The sequence below is a fragment of the Geotrypetes seraphini genome, chromosome 18, assembly GCF_902459505.1.
Source record: "Geotrypetes seraphini chromosome 18, aGeoSer1.1, whole genome shotgun sequence".
In the NCBI taxonomy this organism is placed as follows: domain Eukaryota; kingdom Metazoa; phylum Chordata; class Amphibia; order Gymnophiona; family Dermophiidae; genus Geotrypetes; species Geotrypetes seraphini.
Window position 1 is genome coordinate 38726435 of NC_047101.1, and position 26319 is coordinate 38752753.

Genomic DNA, 26319 nt, shown 5'->3' on the forward strand with positions numbered 1-26319 from the left:
TATTAACAGGAGTTGCCATCCAGCACATAACTAGGAACTGGAAAGATTATACAAGTCTGAATTTTACCTTTTGGTGGAATACAGTGTGTTATATATATAGGATGGAAAAAGCTATTGCATTACAGAATGGGAATTATAAGAATTTTAAAAAGATATGGGGGCCATTAATGGAATATTCAAATGATTTGGCACCTTTACAAGATTGATTGAATATATAATGAAAGAGTTAGAATATGATAATGATTGAAATATAGAAGTGGGAGGGGATGGGGTGGGATATTTTACAACTTGATAAGATATATGAGTAAGAATGTACAAGTGATTGTGTATAATATATTGTATAAAATTGTAAACTTGTTGATTGATGGAAAAATGAATAAAGAAGTTAAAAAAAAAAAAAGACGACACCTAATTAGTGATAAGGGTCAAGGTAAAAAGAGAAGGAAGATATAGCTGAATGGCCATTTTCTAAGCTTCTAATTAATTTTAGCTATTTCTTTTCAGATGATTCCCTTTGGAAAATAGACTCCTACTCTATTTCTCCTGTTGCAACAGCAGCTGCCTTGTTACAGTAACTTACAATTTTTTTTTCCACAACAGGCACTATTTTGATATGAATTTCTTAAATATAAAACTTGGGGGGGGGGGGGATTCCATATAGAATTTCAAATCTTTAAAATTAAATCATCCCAAGGAGTGAAAATATTTTCAAGTTTGTTCCCTGGCTATCTGGATTTGTCTTCCGCTTCCACATCTCCCCTTCCTAGCAAATCCCACAGCTACACAATGTTTCACATATGTAATATGCTAATCAATGAATTCTATGGCATCATTCTTGTCAGTACTAGGATTATGACTATGAAGGGCTTTCTAGAATTCAAGTATTTCATAGAAACCAAAGACTGCCTATAAGGCAAGCACTCAGCAAGCACAGCCAAGTTATAGGAGAATGCAACTCAGCCATGGGCAAATAGGAACAGGACCATGCAAAGTGAAGTAAACTGGAGTTAGCCTTGGAAGGAGGTAGGGAGCACACTTTCTACTAATGTTCAGCAGTTTGCTAAAATATATCTAAATAAAAGCAGTAATAAAATTAGAAACATATTTTACACAAGTTTCTAGTGCCTGATGATGATAAAGAAAATAATGTCCAACACGAAATGAGAGCATAACTGTTTTATGGAATTTAAATGCTAAGAATCTTGACACATTTTTCTTCCTTCTTATTACATATGATGGAGGACAGGATATTCACTAATACAGTAACCTTGTAGGCAGCAACTCTAAAGAACCTTGAGTTTTACTAGGACTAATGTAAAGCCACCAATACCAGGATTACAAAAGGGATTTGTCAGATCCTGATGCCCAAACAGAAATGTTTCACTTTTGAGCCAATTACTGTACATACTCAACTATAAGTCAAGATTTTTGGGCCCAAAAAATTTGGATCTCGGCTTATAGTCAAGTTAGATTATTTATGTGCCTCTTCTCCCCTCCTTTCTTCAGTGAAGACTGGTATGTCAATCTCTCTTCCTTCCCCCCCAATGATACCAGAAACATAGCGTCTCCTTCTCCCATCCATCTGCTTTCTCAAAATTTCCCCCAGCACTGCCACCAAGTACCTATTAAAATGTCAAATGCTTGCCAGCAGTGAACAGCGTGACTGATATGCTGCTCACTGCCGATGAGGGAGGTTTTGAGAGAGCGGATTGACGTGTTGCCCGGGTGAGAAGGTTGCTGGTCACCACAGAGAAGGGAACAAGAGTAAAGTGCTGGTCACTGCAGGCAGTGGGGGGGAGGAGAGGACAAGAGAGAAGTGCCAATCACCATTGGGGGGGGAGCAAGAGAGAAGTAAGTCACTTGGGGTGGGGGTAGGGGAAAGGGAAGAAAATTTTTAATTGAATATAAGCCAGTTAGCTTATAGTCCAGTTACAGGTTTTCCCCCTTTTTTGAGGGAAAACTTACCTCGGCTTATACTTGGATATGCTTATATTCGTATTTGTGGTAATCTTCACAACTAAAAATATCAAGATTACTTCTGGGATGCTATGTATTCAAGGGGATATCATGCTTAGACAGAAATGCTGCATCCTGCAGAATCTTTCCCAGAAACAATTTTTACAATGAAATAAATACTATTTCAGAGGGGCTCATGTCTCCTCTCCGACTGAATCACTATACCTCTCTCTAAATACACTGCTTTACTTATTTCATTTGAGATGCTGTATTTAGAATTCCGTCAATAATAAATCCAAACTAATGAACCATCTTCCTCGTTAAATAAAGTCAGCATATAGATGTATTCAGGCAGAAAATGATCAGCTGTCCAATGATGTATTCCGCTATATGGAATTGGGCTTCTATAATGACAAGGTAAAAAAATGAAAAATAAGTCAGTCTGCAAAGAGATATTACACTTCAATTTTATGGGACTGATAAGGGAATCCCAAAATGCTTTACAGATGTAACATTAGAATTATTTTCTTGAGGTGGAACTTCTCTCTTAGCATACTCTGGTTGCATGCAGATGATACTGCCAGTAGATGAGATGGGTCAAGTGCTCTAGGATGACTGGCCACTTCTTTTCTTGATTTCTTCAACAAGATTTCTTCTGGAAACATCAACCTAAACACAAGGATTTTGGAAAAAAATAAATCACAATTACAAAAGAAAGGTAAATAAAAAGGCAATAGAACTAAATATATTAAAAACTTCAACGATCAAAACACTGCCTTCATTTAGTTAAGACAGATATCTCTGACAAAAAAGGATAGATTTCCAGGATGAAAGATAACATTTTATTCTATTATCTAAACAGCTCTAAAATGATATTAAAATGTTTCCTTTTCAAGGCCACTCTTTTCTCCCTTTTTTTCTGTTGGAGAGAAAGCAAAGTCCTGATGAAACAGAGAAATTAGGTCCTTACCTGCTAATTTTCTTTCTTTTAGTCCCTCTAGCTCATAACAGAAATGGATGGGTTTACGCTCCTCTGCCAGCAAATGGAGACTGAGACATTAACTTTTGACATCAGTACAAGTGGGCTGTGCAGTTCCTCTTACAATCAGCCTTTACGAATAGCCAAGCAGAAATAAAACAAGGCTTGTTCCAGAATATATGACTCCACATTCACATGGAGAAAGACTGAAGCCCAGTCAAAACGGTCCAGGAAAACCCTGTTGGGTACTGATTAGAACAAGAGCCTTCCCCAAAACGTCCCATAGTTCGCCAGCTAAGCCAGATGAACCAAAAGCCACTGCCTTTGAAACTCCCCAACAACAACCATCACCCACAGAAAAACCGTACTCTTTGCAAAAAAAAAACAAAAACAAAAACAACAACCACCCACAGATCAGGGTTCTGTGCCGGTCTGGAGGGACTAAAAGAAAGAAAATTAGCAGGTAAGGACCTAATTTATCATCCCTCCAAACCGGCACAGAAATGGATGGGATGTACCAAAGCAGTACCCATCATGGGTGGGACCCCCAAAGGGCCGCCACTAGAATGCGCTCACTGAACATTGCGCCCTGACGCACCTAAACGTCCACACAGTAGTATTGCACAAAGCAATGGAGAGAAGACTAAACTGCAGCTTTACAGATATCCAACACAGAAACAAGAGAAGACTCAGCCCTGGAAGCTGTCGGTCCCCAAGTGGAATGAGCATTTGAATGGGACCCTGAGATAGAAGATCAGGAGAGAGGGGCAGTGGGAGAGGATCTGCCACGCACAGACGAACCAGATCTACATACCATGGGTGCCTTGGCCAAACCAGAACCACCAGGATCACATGGCCAGCATGTCAGGCAATCCGAAGAAGTCTGCCCACCAGAGGCCACGGTGGAAAGACTCATAGCAGGCCCATCGTCTGCCAAGACTGCAACAAAGCGTCTAGCCCCTTGGCCTGGCAATCCCTGCGCCGACTGAAGAACCTTGGCACCTTGGCATTGAGACGTGTGGTCATGCGGTCCATGATCGGCTGACCCCAGGACCAAACAATCAACCCAAAGGCTTCCAGCCTGAGACACCACTTGCTGGGAATCAGAGTATGATGACTGAGAAAGTCTGCCTGGACATTGTCCAGACGGCTAAGTGGGAAGCAGAGATGTCCAGAAGATGAGCCTCCACCCATTCCATGAGGAGGGAGATCTCCAGAGCCATTAAGACTCTTGGTGCCCCCTAGATGACTGACACAGGCCACTGCTGTGGCATTATCTGAGAGAACTCAAATTGACTTGCCCTCCAGCAAGGACTGGAAGTCCACCAATGCTAGCCGAATGGCTCCGGTCTCCAGGCCAATGATTGACCAGAATGCCTCCACCGGTGACCAGCCACCCTGAACTGAGCAACCGAGGCACTGAGCCCCCCCCCCCAACCAAGGGAGACTGGCGTCTGTGAGAAGCACTGTCCACTGGGGCTGAGAAGCACTGTCCACTGGGACTGATCTAGGCTCACTCCCTGAATTAGATTGGAAGACTGTAGCCACCGACCCCTAAAGAACGGGAGAGTCCAGATCGTTGAGTCTGTGGTGATCCCCGCTGAAGAAGTGCATACTGAAAAAGGTGCAGTTGAGCCCAAGCCCATCTGACCACTTCCAGGGAGGCCGCCAGTGACCCCCCAAGACCTGCAGAAAGACCTGTGCCCGAGGGCAGCGACAAGCAGGCAGGGAACGAATCTGTGACTGCAATTTGCACACCTTGGCTTCTGAAAGGAACACTCTCCCCAAACTGGTGTTGGACAGAATGCTGAGATACTCCAAATGCTGAGAGGGAGTCCAGGCTTTTGCCCAGGTCAACCACCCAGTCCAGGAAATACAGGAACTCCACAAACAGAGACGTAACCCGGGAACTCCCCTGAAACAACCTGGCGCGAATCAACCAGTCATCCAGATAGAGGTGAACCAGAATGCCCTCCTTGCCACTGCCACCATAATTTTGATAAAGGTACGCAGCGCAGTGGCCAGACCAAAGGGAAGCGCACAAAACTGATAATGCGCTCCCAAAAATGCAGGTAGACCTCTGTCAGGTCGAGAGAAGTCAGAAATCCTCCAGGTTGGACTGCCAGAAGTACTGTTTTGTTTTTTAATAGGGATTCCATGCAAAAAGAGGGAACCCGGAACGCCCTGTTGACACCCTTGAGTTCCAAAATGGGCTGAAAAGACTCCTCTTTCTTGGGGTTTGCTTGTCTGCTAGTTGTATTTCATGTCCCCTCTCTTTCTAGAAACATAGAAAATGACGGCATAAAAGGGCCATAGCCCATCAAGTCTGCCCACTATAATGACCCACCCCCTCGACTTTACCACCCTAGAGATCTCACATGCTTATCCCATTTACTTTTAAAATCTTGCACACTGCTGGCCACAATCACCTGCTGTGGAAGTTCGTTCCAATGATCAACCACCCTTTTGGTGAAGAAATACTTCCTGGTGTTGCCATGAAATTTCCCTCCTCTGATTTTTAGCGGATGCCTTCTTGTGGCCCAGGGCCCCTTAAGAAAGAAGATATCATCTTCCACCTCGATACGGCCTGTGATATATTTAAAAGTCTCAATCATGTCTCCTCTCTCTCTACGTTCCTCGAGTGAGTATAGCTGCAATTTATTCAGCCTTTCCTCATACGGGAGATCCCTAAGCCCCGAGACCATCCTGGTGGCCATTCTTTGAACCGACTCGACTCTCAGCACATCTTTTTGGTAATGTGGCCTCCAGAATTGTACACAATATTCCAGGTTAGGTCTCACCATGGATCTGTACAACGGCATGATGACTTCGGGCTTCCGGATGACAAAGCTTCTCGGATATAACCCATCATTTTCTAGCCTTGGATGAAGCCTTCTCCACCTGATTGGCAGTTTTCATGTCTTCACTGATTATTACTCCTAAATCCCGTTCTGCTACAGTCTCGGTTAAGGTCTCACCATTTAGTGTGTAAGTTCTGCACGGATTTCTGCTGCCAAGGTGCATGACCTTACATTTTTTTGCATTGAAGTCAAGCTGCCAAGTCGGGCAAAGTGCTTTTACCTACTATGTTGCAAAGTTTGGTGTCATTGGCGAACATGTTATTTTACCTCTCTGCAAGGTTTCTGGAGTGCATAGCTTTTCAAGGATTTGTTTGCTTTTTTGAGGTTGCTTAGGTTTTTCTATTTGGAGTCTGGTTGTCTATGCAAATATTGAAGAGCTGGGCTGCTTGACAGGATATAGCACAGTTCAAATTCTGTGTTCTCTATCTACACCTGCTGGTTGATGGACATAACTGGAATAGTGGCAAGGATTAATGGAAATAAAATTATCAGATATCCTAATTTCTCCATTAGAATCTCTTACCACACTAGTAAATTTGATTGCCATCAATATTAGGCTTTAAATTTTTTGTTCTGGATCTAAAGTACTGATAAATATAGCTTATTTACCAATACTTTAGATCCAGGACAAAGATATGTATATATAAGCATATAATGTATATAGTATATAGTAATTTTATTTTGGAGGCTGCAGTTGGAGTCGGTGCATTTTTACAGACTGACTCACCCAAAACTGCTTCCAGCTTCACAGCCCTGTTCATTATTGGATCATATTCAAAGTGCTTACCTGTACTCATAACATTTTGGAATCAGGTATTTCATTGTCTCTCTCTTCTTCCATTATTCTTTTTGCTCCACCTAGGGTCTTATGGTCCATGATTGACCGTCATCTACATACTACATCTGTGTACCATGCCAGACTTGACTCACCTAGGAATAGAGCTTTTTATTGTACTGTCCTATCTCTATGGAATGCCTTGCCCAAAGAGGTTTGCCTAGAACTATCATTCAGTAAATTCAGGGCCACTCTAAAATCTCACATCTTTCAGAACACAGAAACATAGCAGATGATGGTCCATCCATACTGCCCATTTTTGAGGCAATGTTAGTTTAAATCTTTTTTATTAAGAACATAAGAACATAAGCAGTGCCTCTGCCGGGTCAGACCATAGGTCCATCCTGCCCGGCAGTCCGCTCCCGCGGCGGCCCAAACAGGTCACGACCTGTCTGAATCACCAGAAGGGGCTCCCTTGCCACCTTGGTTTCTCATTGAAGTCCTATCTTCCCATCGTAGTCCTAACCCTCCGGTCTTGCACATGCATGACCTTTTGGGTTTCTATACTTATCCCAGGACAAGCAGGCAGCATATTCTTAACGTATGGGTGACGTCACCGACGGAGCCCCGGTACGGACCTTTTTAACTAGAAAGTTCTAGTTGGCCGCACCGCGCATGCGCGGGTGCCTTCCCGCCCGACGGAGGAGTGCGTGGTCTCCAGTTTCTTCGTTTCCGCGGAGCGAAGAAGACACATGTGCTTTTCAACGGCCGTTGAAAACTCTCATTTTGCCTTCCCGCTCGCGATTTTTGATCCACTTTTGGTTCTATTTTTGTCTTTCGACTTCATTCTTCAAAAAAAAAAAAAAAAAAAAAATTCTTTTTCGTGTCTTTTTCTTTATTTTTGCAGCCGGCCCCGGCGGGGCCTGTTGTAATCATCCAAGCCTCCGGGTTTGATTTCGCGGAGGCCGTGTTTCCCTTCATGTCCCCTCAGCCGGGCTTCAAGAAGTGCCAGCGGTGTGCACGCCCGATCTCTCTAACTGACCCACACAACTGGTGCCTTCAGTGTTTGGGTCCAGAGCATCGGGCTGACACCTGCACCCGCTGTGCTACTCTCAAGAAACACACTCTTAAGAACCGGCAAATACAGCAAAATATTCTTTTCGGTACCGGTTCTACCATGGATCAGGCCCCGACGTCGACGGCACCGCCTAAATCGGCACCGACCACATCGACACCGCCTGATCTTCCTTCGGGGTCGATAGCGCCAGGTAAGCCGGCTAAGAAGCCTTCCACTTCCCTTGAGCGACCTCCAGCTACAGCGGTGACCCCGGTCCTTCCGACGTCCCGCCGATCCCGTAAACGCTCCGCTCCGATCACGGTGAGTGCCTCGTCATCGGCCTCCTCATTAAAGCTAAAATCATTTTGCCTACCAGTGATCCTCTGCAGGCTGCTGTAATTAGCTTTAAAAGGTGAGACTGGAAGGCCAGGGGGAAAGCGAAGGACGCTAGAGAGAAGGGAAAACGTACAGGCCTATGGAAATCGGGCAGTGCTGGCGCTGAACCGTGTAGGGAAGTCAGCTGGCAGCGCCTCTCTTCCTCCTCAATGTGCCGGGGCACACTTGGAATCTCAGGAGGCACACAGTTTGAGATACACTGATCTAGTACAACTGATAATTTGTTTGTTTCTTTTAACTTGAGTGATTGTACTCTTTCCTATTATTAATGGTGTTCTTTTCTATTTCCCTTTTTATTTTATTGCAAACCGCTTTGCTCTAGTTGCGGAAAGTTGGTATATTAAATACAATAAACCACAAAACCATGGCCCATTATTCTTTCACACAGTTTTCACAGAAACAAAGGGTAACACTCACCTCTTCACGCGTAGAAACGACTCGCAATTTCACAACTCCATCTTTGAGCTCCTGCTCCCCAATGATGGCCACGAGAGGGATTCCTGTCTCTTCACAGTACTGAAGCTGGTTAAGCAGCTTGGGATTCTTCTTATACAGCATCTCTGCCTGCAGGGAGCCCAAAGAAAAGCTAGCAGTGATCATGCCTGATACAGACTTGGATGTACCATAAGAAGCTAGCAATAAATATTCATTATACAACCTCAGATTGTAAGTCTATAGGGGATGCCATTGTAACAAAAATTAACTTTCTTTTCCTGGGAAGTTTCAAGTTCATTTGTTACATTACATTACATTACATTAGTGATTTCTATTCCGCCTGTGCCTTGCGGTTCTAAGCGGATTACAATTAGAAGAGATCTGGACATTACCGAGAGAATTACATAACAACGATACAAGTATATTACATGTTATGGTAGAGAATTACAAATTAGAGGATAACTGGAATTTTTCCGATAGAATTACTTAGCAAGATTCAGTAATTACAGGATACAGTGGAGAATAACAATATATTCAGGTAACCGAAGAAAGTTACCTTACTTTGAAGGGATAGGATTATTGGATACCGATGGTTGATTCTTATTTGGGAATCTAATATTTTTGGCAGGTGAGGTTCGAGGAGTTGACTGATGTGTTATTTACGGGGGAGAGAGCATATGCGATTAGGGAGGAGATTAGTAAGTAAGGACGTGTTTTTTGAATAGAAATGTTTTGATTTCTTTTCGAAACACTTTGATGTCTGTTGTTTTGGTCATCAGATTGGTGATGGTGGGGTCAATTTTCGTTGCCTGTGTTGCTAGAAGGCTGTCGTAAAGTTTCTTACGTCGGGTATCTTTGTGAGGGGTGAATAGGGGTGAGAGGTGAATAGGTTCCGCCCACTAGTAAGTACTATAAGCAGCTGATAATAAAATTAATTACAGGACAGAAGAAAACAGAGAACATTACTCAATAGGAAAAGAAGAGATATGCATATGAAAAGAACACGATATCTTGTTTATCTACAAATTTGGTGCAAAATAAATCACCTTGGTCATTCTTAGATTCATATGTTCATTCTGCCTTGTAGACACTTCTGCCTCTCTCTCTTTCTCTCTCTCTTTCTTTCTCTCTCTTTTTTCTTTTTTATTTCAATTCATCTTCTCTGCTTTTCTATCCTTTCTATTTCTTTTCTTAGCAGTTTCAAATACTCTGAATTCTTCTTACTAATCTACTATATGCAAATAACAGCAATTATGGTTTCTTTTGTTTCTACATCACTATTTCTTATTCAATTTTTATGTATTTGAACTGCTTTCTGTATATTACTTATAATATTCAATAAAATTAATGAACTAAAAAAAAAAAAAGAAAAAAAAAAAAGGAAAAGAAGAGAATGTTGCTACTGTACTCTTACAAATCCCAAGGAATGACCAAGGGAGCTCCTAGGAAAACACACTGCTTCTCTTTACATAAAGATATTGGATTAGGACATTCCCCCTATGCTGCTTTCTGCAATTTTGTGACTCCGATGCAGATGAAAAAAACCCAAACATGACACATACACATTGTCTTATCTTTCTTTCTTTAAGTTTCTACAGAAGTCATGTGCTCCATTCTTTCCCCATATGTCATGCCCAAGTCACATGACATGCTGTAACGATGCCTTTCAGCGATCGCTGCATCTTACCTGAATTCCTGAATCCCAAAGTTCTGAAATGAGCTTCAGCCTCTCTTCAAGAAGTCTTTTTTGAGCTGCTGCCACTAACACCTGAGTCTCTGTTGTTCTGACCTTCTCTTCAGAAGCCTGAGGTGAGAGAATAGGAACAGCACAAAATACTGAAAAATCAAGGCCATCATCATGGTACTATGAATATAGTGATAAAACCTATGTCAAAACATGTCAAATGTTGCTGAATGTCAGTCAGCCTTTAAGCCAGAAGGAAGATAATTATGAAGAATTCTGAATCACAATATGGGAACAACATGCATCTGTTCAAAGAGATGGCAAAGAAAAGAGGGTACGAGTAGAAAAAGTAGACAGGGGCAGATTTTTCAAATTAAGGGGCGCCACAAGTACAAGGGGGCACTCGGAGAAATTGAAAGGGGACAGGTTTAGAACAAACGCTAGGAAGTTCTTTTTCACTCAGAGGGTGGTGGATACATGGAACGCGCTTCCAGAGGCTGTTGTAGACAAGAAAACATTAAATGGTTTCAAAGAAGGTTTGGATAGATTCCTAGAAGAAAAAGGGATTGGGGGGTATAGATAGGTATAGACCATTGCTCAGGCAATGGGCCTGATGGGCCGCCGCGGGTGCGGACCGCTGAGCAGGATGGACCTGTGGTCTGCCTCAGCGGAGGCAACTTCTTATGTTCTTATGAGGAATGATGTTGTCTAATATACGCTTTGGAAGTCTCAAATGAGGATACAACTGAAAGGAATGAACGGAAGAAAGTTTACCTGAACTTTCTGTTCCATGAGGGAAAATATCCTCTCAATTCCAATACTGAGTCCCACACATGGCACCTTTCTGCCCTTGGCATCAAACATTCCGACTAGCTCGTCATAGCGTCCTCCTCCAGCCACACTGCCCACACCGACCGATTCTTCAGCATGATCATTCTGCTGCTGAAACTGCACCTCCCCCTGGTTCTGGAGAAGGACAGCCTCATAGATCACTCCAGTGTAATAATCCAACCCACGGGCCAGGCTCAGGTCAAAGGAAACCTGCAGGATGGAGAGCAGTTAACAGCAGGAAGGCCTCTGCCACGTGATTAATCAGAACATCAGCGACAATCCTTCTTCACCCCTGGATTCTTACATGATCTGTCACACCAAAGAGTCTAAGGTACTGAAACAGCATCTTTATGTCCTCCAGCCCTTCTAAGGCCAACTTGTTCTGGGACAGTTGGGGATCCTGCAACAGCTGTTCGACCAGAGCCATCCCACCTGAAGAAGTCAAAAGACACCGCTGAAATCTTATAGAAAAAAAGGTTAATAGACTTCATTTCCAGTATGCTTAGCCTACTTGCAGGTGGGCTAAAAAGGTCAGTGATGCCAAAACGTAAGTCCCCTGGACGCCACTCGGCAAATAAAGCTATACACTTCCCCCTCCGTATTCACGGTTTCGGTTATTCGCAGTTTTTCGTGCGCAAGCTCTGCCGCCAAATTTACGTCAAAGGAAGTCGCTGCTCCCAGCGATGCCCAGAGAAAATTGCGGTACTTTTTTCATAGGAACAGGTAAGGTTGTTCGCAGTTTTGTGTCCTTTTAGGAGCTTTTTACAGAAAAAACGTGAATAACATACGTAAAGTTATTCGCGGCCATGCTGATCCCCTAGCTCCGTGAATACGGAGGGGGAAGTGTAAAACTCACCTTCCAGGAATAGCCCTGATGTAAAGAGAGCCTCACAGAAAAGCCAAAATGCATGTTAAGGGTAAAAGGTCATGCATTCAATATACCACCTTTCTGTAGTACAACCAGAGCGCTTTACATTTATTTCTCTGTCCCTAGTAGGCTCACAATCTAAGGGGGTTTTTTTGTGCTTGGGGCAATGCAGGGTTAAGTGATTTATCCAAGGTCACCAGGAACTGCAGTGGAAATTGAACTCGGTTCCCTAGGTTCTCAGCCCATTGCACTAACCATTAGGCTATTCCTCCACTCACATTTTCTACTGGAACCCAGCTATCCTTAATTCATTTGAAGATAGCCACCCATAATTTTTTGCAGTATATGCATTTAAATGATTAATAAATGCAAGGGCATAACAAGTAAACAGCCTCACAGTGGAGGTGGAATTGAGGATAGTATTTGAAAAGAAAGCAGAGGATTTCCGAGGGAAGAATGGATTACAGAGCTTAGCAGTAGGTGTACAGGGGCAGAATGGATAGGCAGTATGGTCTTTATCTGCCGTCACTTTCTATGTTAAATCTCACAATTCAAGGGAATGATGGAAAATTAAAACAGCTAGGTTTTAGAGATAAGAAGCAAGGTAAGGCCTTTATTTTCATAATTTGAACTCATCTGGCACTAAAGAGAAAGAAAATTGAATAAGATTACTGGTAGATGTGGCTACATAAGCACTTTCTGATCAACTAACACACACCATTAAGACGAACGTATTCTCCTATTTGATCTGCAGCTTCAGGTGCAAGCCCCTTCTCTCCCACCATTTCATTCTTCACATCCTCCCACAACGTCTGAGAAAAAAAAAAACAGAAGGTAAAATTAACTAGTGCTCCCAGAGCAAAAAGTAGCCAATTCAAAAATCACATCCATTAATACACAAACTATCAGCCGTCTTTAGTTGACTTCCCCTCTAAATGTTAGTTTCTGCTGCAGATATCATATCCATTTGGAATCTGCATCACTGTGGAAGTATCATATCCACAATGCACTGGCTACTCACTAAAAGACCACTCTCTAACATAGTAACATAGTAGATGACGGCTGATAATGACCCGAATGGTCCATCCAGTCTGCCCAACCTGATTCAATTTAAATTTTTTATTTTTTTCTTCTTAGCTTTACCCAGTACTGTGCTTGGGTTCCAACTGCCGAAATCTCTGTTAAAACTTACTCCAGCCCATCTACACCCTCCCAGCCATTGAAGCCCTCCCCAGCCCATCCTCCACCAAACGGCCATATACAGACACAGACCGTGCAAGTCTGCCCAGTACTGGCCTTAGTTCAATATTTAATCTTATTTTCTGATTCAATATTGAACTAAGGCCAGTACTAACACAATTGATTGCTCATCTGTGTGTGTAGGATTTATTTTTTTACTGGAGCTATTAATTTGCTCATTCTTTGCAGCCCTTTCTATTCCGTACTTAACTGGAAGCAGCTATACTGGCTATGCCTATCTCCCATTAAAGATAAATTCCAAACAGACCTTGTCTAGTTTGTCCACTGAAGAGCAAATAGTTCGAAATTTGCTGTCTGGAACACCACAAACTGCAAATATACCATCCAATATGCGCCTGTCATTAACCTAGAAAGAAGAGAATCACATTTGAGGTGCAAAGAAAGGAGACTCAGCCATTCACACCTCATTCAGTCCTGCAACTGACAAATGTCACACTTTTGTGGCACCTTTATATTCATCAAAGCCGTTCCTAAACTCTTTGGAGATTCCTCAACTGTGACACCACAATTTCAACTTATTTACTTTTCTTCCGTGATACTCTGATAAAACTATCCCCACTCTTAGAAATATGTTGGCAGATAAAAAACCAAATGGCCCATCCAGTCTTTTCCATCCACTATCTCCTCCTCTCCCTAAGAGATTCCATGTGCTCTTCCCTTGGGGCTGAGTATGGCACCTCTATCCCTGCACTTTTAGTGCTCATTCACAGATAGATAGAGAATGACATGGTGACAAAATTCATCACCGTTCCCGTCCCCGCGGATAACCGCGGGAAATAATCCCATGTCATTTTCTAGTGTCTATTTCAACCTCAGTCCTTCGATACCAGCATTCTTCAAAGCAAAGCTTGCGGGTCAGTGGTTGTGGCCATTCATACTCTGATTCTTCCCTCTCTCTTTAAAGAATGACATGAAGATGGTTTCCCGCGGTTATCCGTGGGGACGGGAACGGTGATGAATTTTGTCACCATGTCATTCTCTATTCACAGCTGCCAAGTACAATTATTTGTAGAAGATTTACCATTTAGTGCAGAGGAAAAGATGTAGACAACTGAGAGAGCTACACAATAAACAGAGAAAAGGCAGGATATCACAGAAGCATCTCAGAACTCTAATCTGAGCTCTGAAATAGTCTCCTTCACGAAGGATGACGATTAGTTGTAGCACAAATGAGCTGCTCTCAAGAACTACAACTTTGAGATACGCATTCTAGCATTTTCCAACAGTAATGTTTTCAGACCAAGTCTCTCTTATAAGTACAGAACTAGTATGAAATGGCTTAATTACATACCTTTATGGTTAATATGGTAAAACTTCATTTAAAAATCTAACAGACTTTTTAAAAAAAAATACTTCAGATGTAATAAGCTAATGACCACCACCACCACCAACAAAAATTGCTAAAGCAAGGGGGAAGGAAGCAGAGAGCTCACAAACCTAACCACCTATAATAAGAACATAATAATTGCCATACTAGGACAGATCAAAGGTCCAAAAGCCCATCTTATGGTGGTTATGATTTTTGTATTTATCAGAACTAACACTGCCTAATATTAAACTTTGAACAAACAAAATTGAGGGAATAAAGGGAACATATGATGACATATGTAAATTTGTGAACTGCTCCTATACATAAGATGAAACCCAGGGGCAATTTTTTTGAATATGTTTGCTTGCTGTATTTTCTAGATCTCTGCTACTTCTATCTTGTCTTTCTTTTTCTAAATATGTGCTGTAACCAGCACTTCCTTATTCTGTTTCAAAGAGAATGAGCTTGGCAGACACACCAACTGAGGGACTTCTCTTTATAGATGGCCAATTCTAAATTCTGCATTTACCTTTATCAGAAAGTCTCCCAGCTGCAGGTCAGTAAGGATCTCATGCATAATCTTCACACACTCAGCATCAGGAATCATGGGATCATACTTGCCAGCAATGTCAAAATCCTGGGACACAGGCAACAGAAAAGTAAAAGTTTACACAGTTCTTAACTAACCAAGGATGAAGCTGCAACCACAGAAAAAACAGGGGCACTATTTTGATCAATTTTTCCATCCATATTATTCATATACTAGTCTTTAAGCCCGTTAAATTAACGGGTGCTAGAATAGATGTCTGTCTGTCTTTCTTTCTGTCTGTCTCTGGCCCCCTGTCTGTCATTCTTTCTTTCTCTCTCTCTCTATCCTTGGTTAGTGTTTGTCTGGGGGGGGGGGGGGAGGTTTCTTTCTCTCTTTCTCTGCTGTCTGTCTGTGTTTATTCTATCTGTCTCCCTGGCCCCCTGTCTTTCTTTCTGTATGTCTCTCTGTCTTTCTCCATGGCCCCCCTGCCTACCTGTATTTATCTGTTGTCTCTCTGGCCCCCTGTCTGTTTGTCTTTCTTTATGTCTGGCTCTCTCCCTGGCCCCCTATCTTTCTTTCTGTATGTCTCTCTATCTTTCTCCCTGGCCCCCTGCCTACCTGTATTTATCTGTTGTTCCATGCCTGACTGTCTCTCCGTGGCCCCCTTCTGTCTCCCTACCCCCTCCCGAAAGCAAGCCCATTACATTAACGGCCCTGTGCAGCAGAATTAGCATTTCCTCTACCCCCCTTTCCCTTCCCGCGGTCCTGACTACAATGCTGGTGATTCCAGCAGCGTGTGCAGCAGTCTTCACACGCTACTTCAGATCCTTCTATTGCCCTGATTTACTCTGGCACGTCCCTGATGACATCATCAGAGATGTGGCAGAGCAAATCAGGGCAGTAGAAGGGCCCGAAGCAGCATGTGAAGATTGCTGCACACGCTGGAATTGCAAGGTTCGTAGTCAGGTCCGCGGGAAGGGTAGGGTGGGGGTGGCAAAGGACTCGGGTCCCGGGCGGCGGGGTCAGTTTTTCGGTTCGTTGCGGAGGGGGGGGGGGGAAGGAGGCGCTCTTTGTGCCCCAGTCCCGGCTTGTGGAGGCGATCGTCAGCATCTAAGGAAACTTCCGTATTGTGAGGTGGAGTGCAGGGAAGCCTGTCTAGCGCGCATGCGCACTCGTGCCGCCGCGACAGATCAGGGAACATGCGGCGCGAGGTAGAAGTGTGAAGAAAATTTAGAGGACTTGGGATGCCAAGATATGAGTTTCCTTGATTCCTAAGTTGGAGGGAGACTTACATTTTTTGAGAAAAGCCAGGTTTTCAGATGTTTGCGGAAAACTTGGAGAGAGCTCAAGTTCCGAAGAGGGGAGGTAAGGTTGTTCCAGAGCTCAGTGATTTTGAAGTGGAGGGAGGTCCCTAGCTTTCCTGTGTGGGAAATGCCTTTTAGCGAGGGGAAGGATAGTTTTAATTTGTGGGAAGATCTGGTGGTATTAGGGTTTGAGGAATTCCAAGAAAGAGGGATAAAGGGAGGGAGGATACCATATAGGATTTTGAAAGTTAAATAGGCGCATTTATAGTGGACCCTGGCGATTATCGGAAGCCAGTGGAGCTTGGCCATGAGCGGGGAGACATGGTCAAATTTACTTTTAGCGAAGATAAACTTGGCCGTGACATTCTGAATCCGTTGGAGTCTGTGGAGGTTTTTCTTAGTTAGGCTTAAGTAGATAGAGTTGCAATAGTCCAATCTGGAGAGGATGATGGATTGGACAAGGAGGGTAAAATGTTTTTGATGGAAGCAGGATCTAACTTTCCTCAGCATATGAAGGCTGAAAAAGCATTTTTTTACCAAGGATTGGAGGTGGTCAGTGAAGGACAATGTGGAATCAATGATGATGCCCAAGACCTTGCTCGAAAACTCAAGCTGCAGAGAGGAGCCAGAGGGTAATGGGATGGAGGTGGGTAGGTGATCTAGTTTTGGACCGAGCCAAAGAAGTCTTGTTTTGGACTCATTCAATTTCATTTGCACAGTGTGGGCCCAGGATTGTAGGTTCATTATACAAGAGGATATGTTCTTAGACAGGTCGGTGAGGTTCGAATCGGTCTCGAGGAGGACAAGGATGTCGTCTGCATAAGTGTAAATTGTTTCAAGGGGGGATAAGTGGAGGAGTTTTAGGGAGGACATATAGATGTTGAAAAGGATAGGGGATAGTGGAGAGCCTTGCGGGACTCCACAATTCGGTTTCCAGGGGAAGGATGAGGTGCCATTCATGTTAACAATGTAAGAACGAGAGCGGAGGAATTTAGAGAACCAACCTAGGACTGGAGTTGATACCTATCTCAGAGAGTTGGTAAACAAGAATATCATGGTGAACAACGTCGAAAGCAGCGGAAAGGTCAAATTATAGGAGGACGGCGAACTTGTTTCGAGAGTGAAGTTGTTGAACCCTTGAAATCAGGGAAAACAATAGGGATTAGGTGCTGAAGTTAGGACGAAAGCCATATTGATAGGGTAAAAGAATAGAGAATCTCTCTAAGTATGATGAGAGTTGGGAAGAAATGATGGACTCTAGCATCTAGGTTAGGAGAGGGATATTTGCAATTGGGCGATAGCTGGATGGTATGGAAGGGTCAAGGTCAGATTTTTTCAGTAGTGGGGTCAAGGCGATATGACCCATTTCTGGGGAGAAATGGCCCGACTGAAGGGCGGAGTTTATGAGAATAGTGATAGAAGAAATAGCCTGAGCGGGAATGTTCTCGTATAGGTAGGAGGGGAATGGGTCCAAGGAGCAATTACAGGATTTCAGTTTGAGGCAGAGATTGAGGACCAGGGATTCAGATACGCGCTCAAAGGTGGTCCAGGATCTGTCAGCTGGGATAGGGTTGGAGACCATTAGGGTGGGAGTGGAATCGGTGGGCACTAGGGAGTTGTAAGAGACTGAAGGAGGGAATGTATTAATGCATTCTGGAAATCAATCTGGCCCCAAATTAATTTGCTATTAGAAAATCATGTTACCTTGTCATATGATACAATTTTATTTGGTACTTCAATGAGGTATAAAAGTCAAATTTCAACATCTAATAATAAGTTATTATTAATATTAACAGGAGTTGCCATTCAGCACATCACTAGGAATTGGAAAGACTATACAAGACTTAATTTTACATTTTGGTGGAATTCAGTATGTTATATATATAAAATGGAGAGAGTTCTTGCTTTGCAGAATGGGAATTATAATAATTTTAAAAAGATATAGGGGCCATTAAGGAGAAATTAGGTTCTTACCTGCTAATTTACTTTCTTTTAGCTTCTCCAGACCAGTAGAGGTTAACTTTACGAATGGGTATATATCTAATCATGACCAGCAGGTGGAGACTGAAAACAAAACTTTGGGACAGTATATCCTAGCCCCTCCTCTCTATTTCCCTCAGTCTGCCGAATAGCCAAGCAGAACCAAGAACTGGAAAAAAACAGAGAGAAAAAACAATACTCCGAAAGGAGTAACAAATAACATACCCAAAATGCTGTTGGAAAATGCAGAGGAGAAATTCCCGAAGGAAGAATGTCCCCACAGCTCGCCAGCTAAGCCAGCCGAGCCACAGCCGCTGTTCTTCAATTCTCCCCGGCCCTAGAAAAATACTAGAACCCGCAGCAAAAACCAAAAACTGCCCGCGCAACAGCCCCAACAACAACAACAACAGACAGGGTGGGGACCTCTACTGGTCTGGAGAAGCTAAAAGAAAGTAAATTAGCAGGTAAGAACCTAATTTCTCCTTCTTTAGCACTCTCCAGACCAGTAGAGGTTAACTTTACGAATGGGACGTACCAAAGCAGTCCCTCTCACGGGCGGGACCCCCGAAGGGCCGATACCAGTACACGCTCACCGAACACCGCGTCCCGACGCGCCTGCACATCAACCCGATAATGACGAACAAAGGAATGTAAGGAGGACCAAACCGCAGCCTTACAAATATCCACTGGAGGCACGAGCGACGACTCAGCCCAAGAAGCCGCCTGACCCCGAGTGGAATGAGCCTTGAGAAACTCTGGAATAGGCTGCTGTTTCAGAAGATAAGCGGAAGCAATCGTCTCCTTGATCCAGCGCGCAATAATAGCCTTAGAAGCGCCAGCTCCCCGACGAGGACCCGCCAGGAGGACAAAGAGATGATCGGACTTCCGGAATTCCTGGGTCCGCTGCACATAAGAGCGAAGGACCCGACCGACATCCAACTTGCGCAGCTGCCGTTGCTCAGAAGAGCCCTCCCGACCACCCAAGACCGGGAGAACCACCGATTGATTGACATGAAAAGGAGAAACAACCTTCGGCAGAAAGGAAGGAACAGGCCGCAAGACGACCCGCTCCCTAGAAAACTCCAAGAAGGGAGCCCTACAAGAGAAAGCCTGCAGCTCAGAAACACGCCTAGCAGAAGTAATGGCCACCAAAAAGACCGCCTTCAAAGTAAGGTCCTTCAAAGAACAGACGTCCAAGGGCTCGAAAGGCGGACGCACCAAAACAGAGAGAACCAGATTAAGATCCCAAGAGGGAACCGAGGGCCGTAGGGGAGGCCTAAGCAACTTGGCCGCCCGCAAAAACCAAATCACATCAGGAAGAGCCGATAAAACGCTGACCTGACACCAACCCTCGAAAGGCCGACAGGGCCGCAAGATGAACCCGGAGAGAAGACCAAGCCAGGCCTCTATCCAGGCCATCCTGCAAGAACTCTAGAATGTGAGGCAGAGAAGCGCGAAAAGAGGTCACTCCCCGCGCCCAACACCATTCCTCAAAGAGACGCCAAACCCGCACATAAGCCCGAGAGGTAGAAAGCCTCCGGGACCCCAACAGAGTAGAGATCACCTTGTCTGAATATCCCTTCTTGCTAAGGCGACCCCTTTCAAGAGCCACGCCGTAAGACAGAAGGGAGACGGGTCGAACATGGGAATGGGACCCTGCATCAGAAGGTCGTCCGAGAGAGGCAGAGGAAGAGGATCCGCTACCAGGTGCCTCACCAGATCCGCATACCACGGACGGCGAGGCCAATCCGGCGCCACCAGCACCACCAAACCCGGATGGTGAACAATGCGAAGAAGCACTCTGCCCACCAGCGGCCAAGGAGGGAACACATACGACAGCCCCTCCGTTGGCCACTGCTGGACCAGAGCATCCAGACCCTCGGCCAGACCGTCCCTGCGACGACTGAAGAAGCGGGGCACTTTGGCGTTGCCACCCGTGGCCATCAGGTCCATCAGGGGCTGCCCCCAAGCCTGCACTATCAACTGAAACGCCTCGGCGCCGAGACACCACTCTCCTGGATCTAGGAAGTGACGACTGAGGAAGTCTGCCTGAACATTTTCTACTCCGGCTATATGAGAGGCCGAGAGGTCCAGCAGATGGGACTCCGCCCAAACCATGAGCAGAGGCGCCTCCTGCGCCACCTGAGTGCTCTTGGTGCCCCCCTGACGATTGACATAAGCCACCGCCGTGGCATAGTCCGACAGCACTCTGACCGACTTGCCCAGCAACAGGGAGTGGAAAGCCAACAGCGCCAGACGGACCGCTCTGGTCTCCAACACGTTGATCGACCAGGAGGCCTCCTCCGTGGACCAGGTGCCCTGAGCTGAGTGACCCAAACACTGAGCCCCCCAACCCAGGAGACTCGCATCCGTCAGGAGCATCGTCCACTGTGGGAGATCCAGACCCACCCCCTGAACCAGGTGAGGGGTCTGGAGCCACCAACGCAGACTGCAGCGCGCCAAGCCTCGCAGGGGAACCGGAACATCCATCCTGTGCCTCTGGGGAGACCACCTCCGGAGCAGAGCATACTGGAGAGGACGCATGTGGGCCCGCGCCCACCTCACCACGTCCAGGGACGCCGCCATCGACCCCAAGACCTGGAGGAAATCTCGCGCCCAAGGACACCGGGACGCCAAAAGCAGGCGAATCTGAGATTGCAATTTGCTCACCCGGCCCTCTGGGAGGAAGACCTTCCCCAAGGAGGTGTCGAACAGCACCCCTAGGTACTCCAGACGCTGAGCCGGGACCAACCGACTCTTGGAAAGGTTGACCACCCAGCCCAGCGACCGGAGAAACTCCACCACCCGAGCAGTAACCCGGGAGCTTTCCTGCAACGACTTTGCCCGAATTAACCAGTCGTCCAGGTAGGGGTGTACCAGGATGCCCTCCGACCGCAAGGCTGCCGCGACGACCACCATCACCTTGGTGAACGTCCGAGGAGCCGTGGCCAGCCCAAAGGGAAGCGCACAGAATTGATAGTGCCGACCCAAGATCGTAAAGCGCAGGAAACGCTGATGAGAGGCCCGAATGGGAACATGCAAGTAGGCCTCCGTCAGATCGAGAGAAGTGAGAAACTCCCCCGGCTGAACCGCCAGAATGACCGACCGCAGAGTTTCCATACGGAAAAAGGGAATCTTGAGAGCCCTGTTGACCCCTTTCAAATCGAGGATGGGCCGAAAAGTCCCCTCCTTCTTGGGCACCACAAAGTAAATGGAGTACCTGCCCGTGCCCCACTCTGGAGAGGGCACCGGAACAACTGCCCTGAGATCTAGCAAGCGCTGAAGGGTCTGGCGAAAAGCCTGCGTCTTCCCCGGAGTCTGACATGGAGAAGCGAGGAAAAAAAATCCGGCAGAGAGCGGGCGAACTCCAGGGCATAACCGTCCCGCACCACCTCCAGGACCCACTGATCGGACGTGATCTCGGCCCATTTGGGGAAAAATTCGCGCAGCCGAGCCCCCACCGGAACCAAAGGGGGCGCCGGCAAGGCGTCATTGTGAAGGACGGGAAGCGGGGGAACCGGCGGAGGGATTCCCTGCCCCCCGACGGGCCCCCCGAAAGGGCTGCATGCGCTGGAAGAACCGACCCCGGGAAAATCCCGGAGACTGGAAAGAAGCAGCCCCACGCCCAGGGCGATACTTGCGAAAATCCCGCAAACGCCCCCGGGCCGCACCCCCCCGAGACGCCGGGCGGGCACGGTCCTCCGGCAGACGGGGAACTTTCGAGTCCGACAGAGTCTGAATCAACTTATCCAAGTCCTCTCCAAACAAAAACGACCCCCGAAAGGGAAATTTAGTAAGCTTAGCTTTGGACGCAGCATCCGCCGCCCAAGCGCGCAGCCACAACACACGCCTTGCGGCCACGCCAAAAGCCATAGACTTAGCCGAGATCCGCACCAAGTCCTATAGAGCATCTGAGAGGAATGAGGCCGCCATCTCAATCTTCGCTACCTCCTGATCCACCAGAGACCAGTCGTCAGACTCTCGATCCAAGACCCGCTCCGCCCACCGAAACACGGCGCGAGCGACCAGTCCCCCACAAATAGCCGCCTGGACCCCAAAGGCAGAGACCTGAAAATTTTGCTTAAGGATGCTCTCCAATTTGCGCTCCTCAGAGTCCCGCAAGGCAGAACCGCCCTCAACAGGCACGGTATGCCGCTTGGAAATTGCCGAGACCACCGCATCCACGACTGGCGAAGCTAACGTAGCCCGATCCCCTTCAGGAATGGGATACAGGCGAGCCATGCTGCGCGCCAGCCGAAACGGCGTCTCCGGCGTTTTCCACTGCTCCAGAATAATATCCCGAATATCCTGATGCATAGGAAAAGAGCGGGAAACGGAACGGATCCCCCGTAACAGGGGGTCCCCCACACGCGGAGTCTCCGGCGGCGCGTCCTCAAAACGCAAAACCGAAGAAACCTGCTGAATAAGGTCAGGCAGCTCATCTTTCTGAAAAAGGCGCACCACGGACGCCTCGTCACTGGAGAACGGGAAATCCGACAACCCGCCGCCAGCTTCCGTCCCCTCCAGAGAGTCCTGGAACTCCTCAGAAGGGTCCAGGTCCTCCTCCAGACCGACCCGTTCCTCCGACCACAAATTCTCGTCCCACGACACCCGCGGACGCTTGGACAAGGGAGGCGGCGGAGGGGACGTCACGCCAGAGGCAAAGCCGCAGGGAGCGCGGAGGAAAACCCACCCCCCGAAACCCCCTGGGCGCAACCGGGACCCCCAGCCGCCTGAAAATAGGCTCTGCATAAAGAAAAGAAAAATTCAGGAGAAAAAACCCCCCGAGGGTCCCAAGGGACTCCCTGCCACAGCAGGGGACCCAGCAGAACCTTGCCCCTGCATAGTCAAAACAGGGGGAAGGTCACCTGAGGTGGAAGACAAAATGGAGGGGCCAGACAGAGAAGATGGCGGTTTTCCCGCCAAAAAAGCTCCCTCCATAGCCTGAAACGGCTGAGAAACCTGAATAGTCTCAGCCGCTAAAGCAGGCAAGCCGGCATCAGCTGTCAAAAAATCAGCTGAGAGGGAATCCTCTAAAACCCGACCGTCGGCGGTTTGGGGAATCCCTCCGTGGGCGGACGGAGAAGACCGGGCTTCCCCACCGTTCCCTGCCGACTCGCGAGGCACCATCGGCGGGGAGCTCTGGGCGCCTGCAGCCGCTGCCGACGGAGCTCCACCACGTCACCGACCCAAACCGCCGAGTTCAGGCCGGCCGCGAGTGCCTCGCGGCTGGACTCAAATGTGTCCTACTCCCCCGGAGAAGGGCACAATTGCTCCATACGCGACCTAGCTATAAAAAAGTGCCGGTTACATGAAAAAATACAGTAAAATACAGTTTTCTTAAAGGGAAATAACCCTCCAGACCAGCACTACCTCAGGATTTTTTTTTTTTTTTACAGAACAGACTCCACAGGCTCTCAAAGCAATATGCCTTGCTTGACTTAGGGGGCAAGGCTTACTGCTGAGGCTCCTCTAAAAAAATGTGGGGAGGTGGAGGAAGTGGGGGGAGGGACCTCGCTCGTGACCCGCCGGGTTTGACACCCCCGAGGTCGGACGAACCCCCAAACAGGGCCCGACCAAGCTCCGTCCGGCCAAAAACAGGGACAATAAACCCCTAAACAAATTCCAACAGCCCTACCAAGGGAGATGGGCACAGATCACTCACACCTGCTGGAGACTGAAAGAAGACTGAGGGAAATAGAGAGGAGGGGCTAGGATATACTGTCCCAAAGTTTTGTTTTCAGTCTCCACCTGCTGGTCATGATTAGATATATACCCATTCGTAAAGTTAACCTCTACTGGTCTGGAGAGTGCTAAAGAATGGTATATTTAAATGATTAGACACCTTTAAATGCTTGAAATTTATAATGAGAAAGGGTATAGTACTTAAATGATTGAATTTAGTTGATATAGGGTGGGATGGGAGGGGGGAGGGATATTTTACAGTATTTAAGATTTATGGTTAAGAATGTACAAGTGATTTTGTATAGTATATTTTATAAAATTGCATACTTGTTGATTGAAAGCAAAATGAATAAAGATTTTTTTTAAAAAAGGAGTGCATAAGTGCTGATTTCACCACACTCTTTTTATTCTCTACCCCTCTAAACATTCTAAATATTGCATAAAAACAGGCCCTGTTTTCTGTGTGTCTTTCTTTTATGCAAACATACCCTAGGAATTTTGTAAGTACAGTAAAACCTTGGTTTGTGAGCATAATTGGTTCCAGAAGCATGCTTATAATCCAAAGCAATCGTGTATCAAAGTGAATTTCCCCATAGGAAATAATGGAAACTCAGATGATTCATTCCACAACCCAAAAACTTTAATACAAAATACTATACGTACTTGTATTGCAAGACCTCGCTCATTTAGAATAGTGGCTACACTACTGCAGCGTAAGAGAGAGAAGAACCATTGGCTCAGTTGTGATGTGACACGTGTACAGTATACTGTATGTACTTGTATTGCAAGACATTGCTTGTATATCAAGTTAAAATTTAATAAAATGTTTTGCTTGTCTTGCAAACCAAGTTACTTGCAATTCAAGGTTTTACTGTAGTTTTCTACGATTTATGATCTCTAATTCTGTCATAAACTGTAACAGACAGGTGTCAGAAAACCTCACATTCACAACTTTACATTCTAAGATCACAAAGGAGATGTGTGCCAGAAAACAAGATAGCATTTGGAGGGGGGCGGTTCTTGTATGATACATTTATCATTTTATCTTGTTATCCACTATGAGCCAAAATCTGGAAAAGTGGGCTACAAATGCTCTGAATAAACAGATACTCACACACTGGTAGAACTCCCTGTAGCGGCCTCTTGTCATGGCTGGATTGTCCCGTCTGTAAACTTTGGCGATATGATAGCGCTTAATGTTTGTAATTTTATTCATAGCTAAATATCGTGCAAAAGGAACCTGAGAGTAAAGGTTAAGGATTAAAATGACAAAGAAATATTATCTATACTCAGAGTTAAAGGCCACTCAGAACTGACAAAGCCAAGAAAGAAAAGAACTTTTTAGCTATCCTATCCTTTAAGTGAAAGTCAGAGGGTAATAAGTAGGACCATTGCAAGGTTATACCACTCTTCAGCAACTTAAAAAACATTTGAAAACTTATTTATTTATGCAGGCCTTTTTGATTACTTAGAAATATATTTTTTACTGTGTGGATAAATAATGTTCCAAGGATGCTGCTTCACAGTTTTATTATTTTATGGTTTGACTATTTTATTATGTATGTAAAATTTTATGTGAACCATTTAGTAGTAAGTGGGTTATAAAATTAAAAAAAAAAAAAAAAAAATCTTCCCTCTTCTGTTCCCGCCCCAAGGCAATATAACAGCTCAATTTATTCCTGTTAATAAAAAGTCTCTCTTCAGCTAGGATTTATAGAACTCTCTGCCTCATACTGCCCTTTACTATTAGAAAGAAACCCCAAACCTTTCTGTTTTCAGTGAAAGAACTAAACAGTTTAGATGCACGTAAAATTAAACAAAGCAAACATTAAATACCAAAAATAATGCACTGCAGGGTTTGGGAGATATGTACTGCTGTTTTCAATCCTAGAGTTGCAAAAGATTTAGGAGCATAGTTAGATTTGATTCTTTCATCGAGATAAGAATGATTTGCAAAAAAAGAAAACAAGGATACAGTGAGGTCATAGCGAAGAGACAGCAACTCTCCCCCTTGGTCTTTCAGATCATAAATGAGCTTAGAGTCTTCCCCATATTTTCCTGTTAATGTTTCCTACATAAAAACAAAGAAGAACACAAACCTTATTTGAGAAGTGGTGGTGTCAGCACCTCCTATTACATGTATCTAGCAATATTACATAGATCGCTTTTATATCTAAGGGCTCCTTTTACAAAGGCGCGTTAGGGCCTTAATGCGCGGAATAGCGCATGCTAGCCACTACCGCCTCCTCTTGAACAGGCAGTAGTTTTTCGGATAGCGTGCGCTAATCCGGCTAGTGCACCTTCATAAAAGGAGCCCTAAGTGTGATAACAGATATGAAATGGTAAAAACTCATGATATAATAATGGTTCATTGCGTACTATGTAGAACAGAGCTTTCCAAACTGTGACA

At 45.5% G+C, this 26319-nt stretch overlaps 1 protein-coding gene across 2 annotated transcripts in view; it reads right to left on the reverse strand.

Moving 5' to 3' along the window:
* Window positions 1-1161: 1161 nt before the first annotated feature.
* The window catches only part of LOC117351800 (histidine--tRNA ligase, cytoplasmic-like), a 51107-nt gene continuing 25949 nt past the window's right edge, over window positions 1162-26319 (reverse strand). For both annotated transcript variants that reach the window (XM_033927618.1, XM_033927619.1), the window contains exons 4-13: window positions 25885-25980; window positions 25024-25149; window positions 14941-15048; window positions 13350-13448; window positions 12561-12654; window positions 11279-11406; window positions 10918-11184; window positions 10147-10263; window positions 8442-8588; window positions 1162-2625 (exon numbers count right to left, since the gene is read on the reverse strand). In XM_033927618.1, the coding sequence (XP_033783509.1) occupies window positions 2563-2625; window positions 8442-8588; window positions 10147-10263; window positions 10918-11184; window positions 11279-11406; window positions 12561-12654; window positions 13350-13448; window positions 14941-15048; window positions 25024-25149; window positions 25885-25980 (1245 nt within the window). In that variant the 3' untranslated portion in view covers window positions 1162-2562. The remainder of the gene's footprint in view (window positions 2626-8441; window positions 8589-10146; window positions 10264-10917; window positions 11185-11278; window positions 11407-12560; window positions 12655-13349; window positions 13449-14940; window positions 15049-25023; window positions 25150-25884; window positions 25981-26319) is intronic.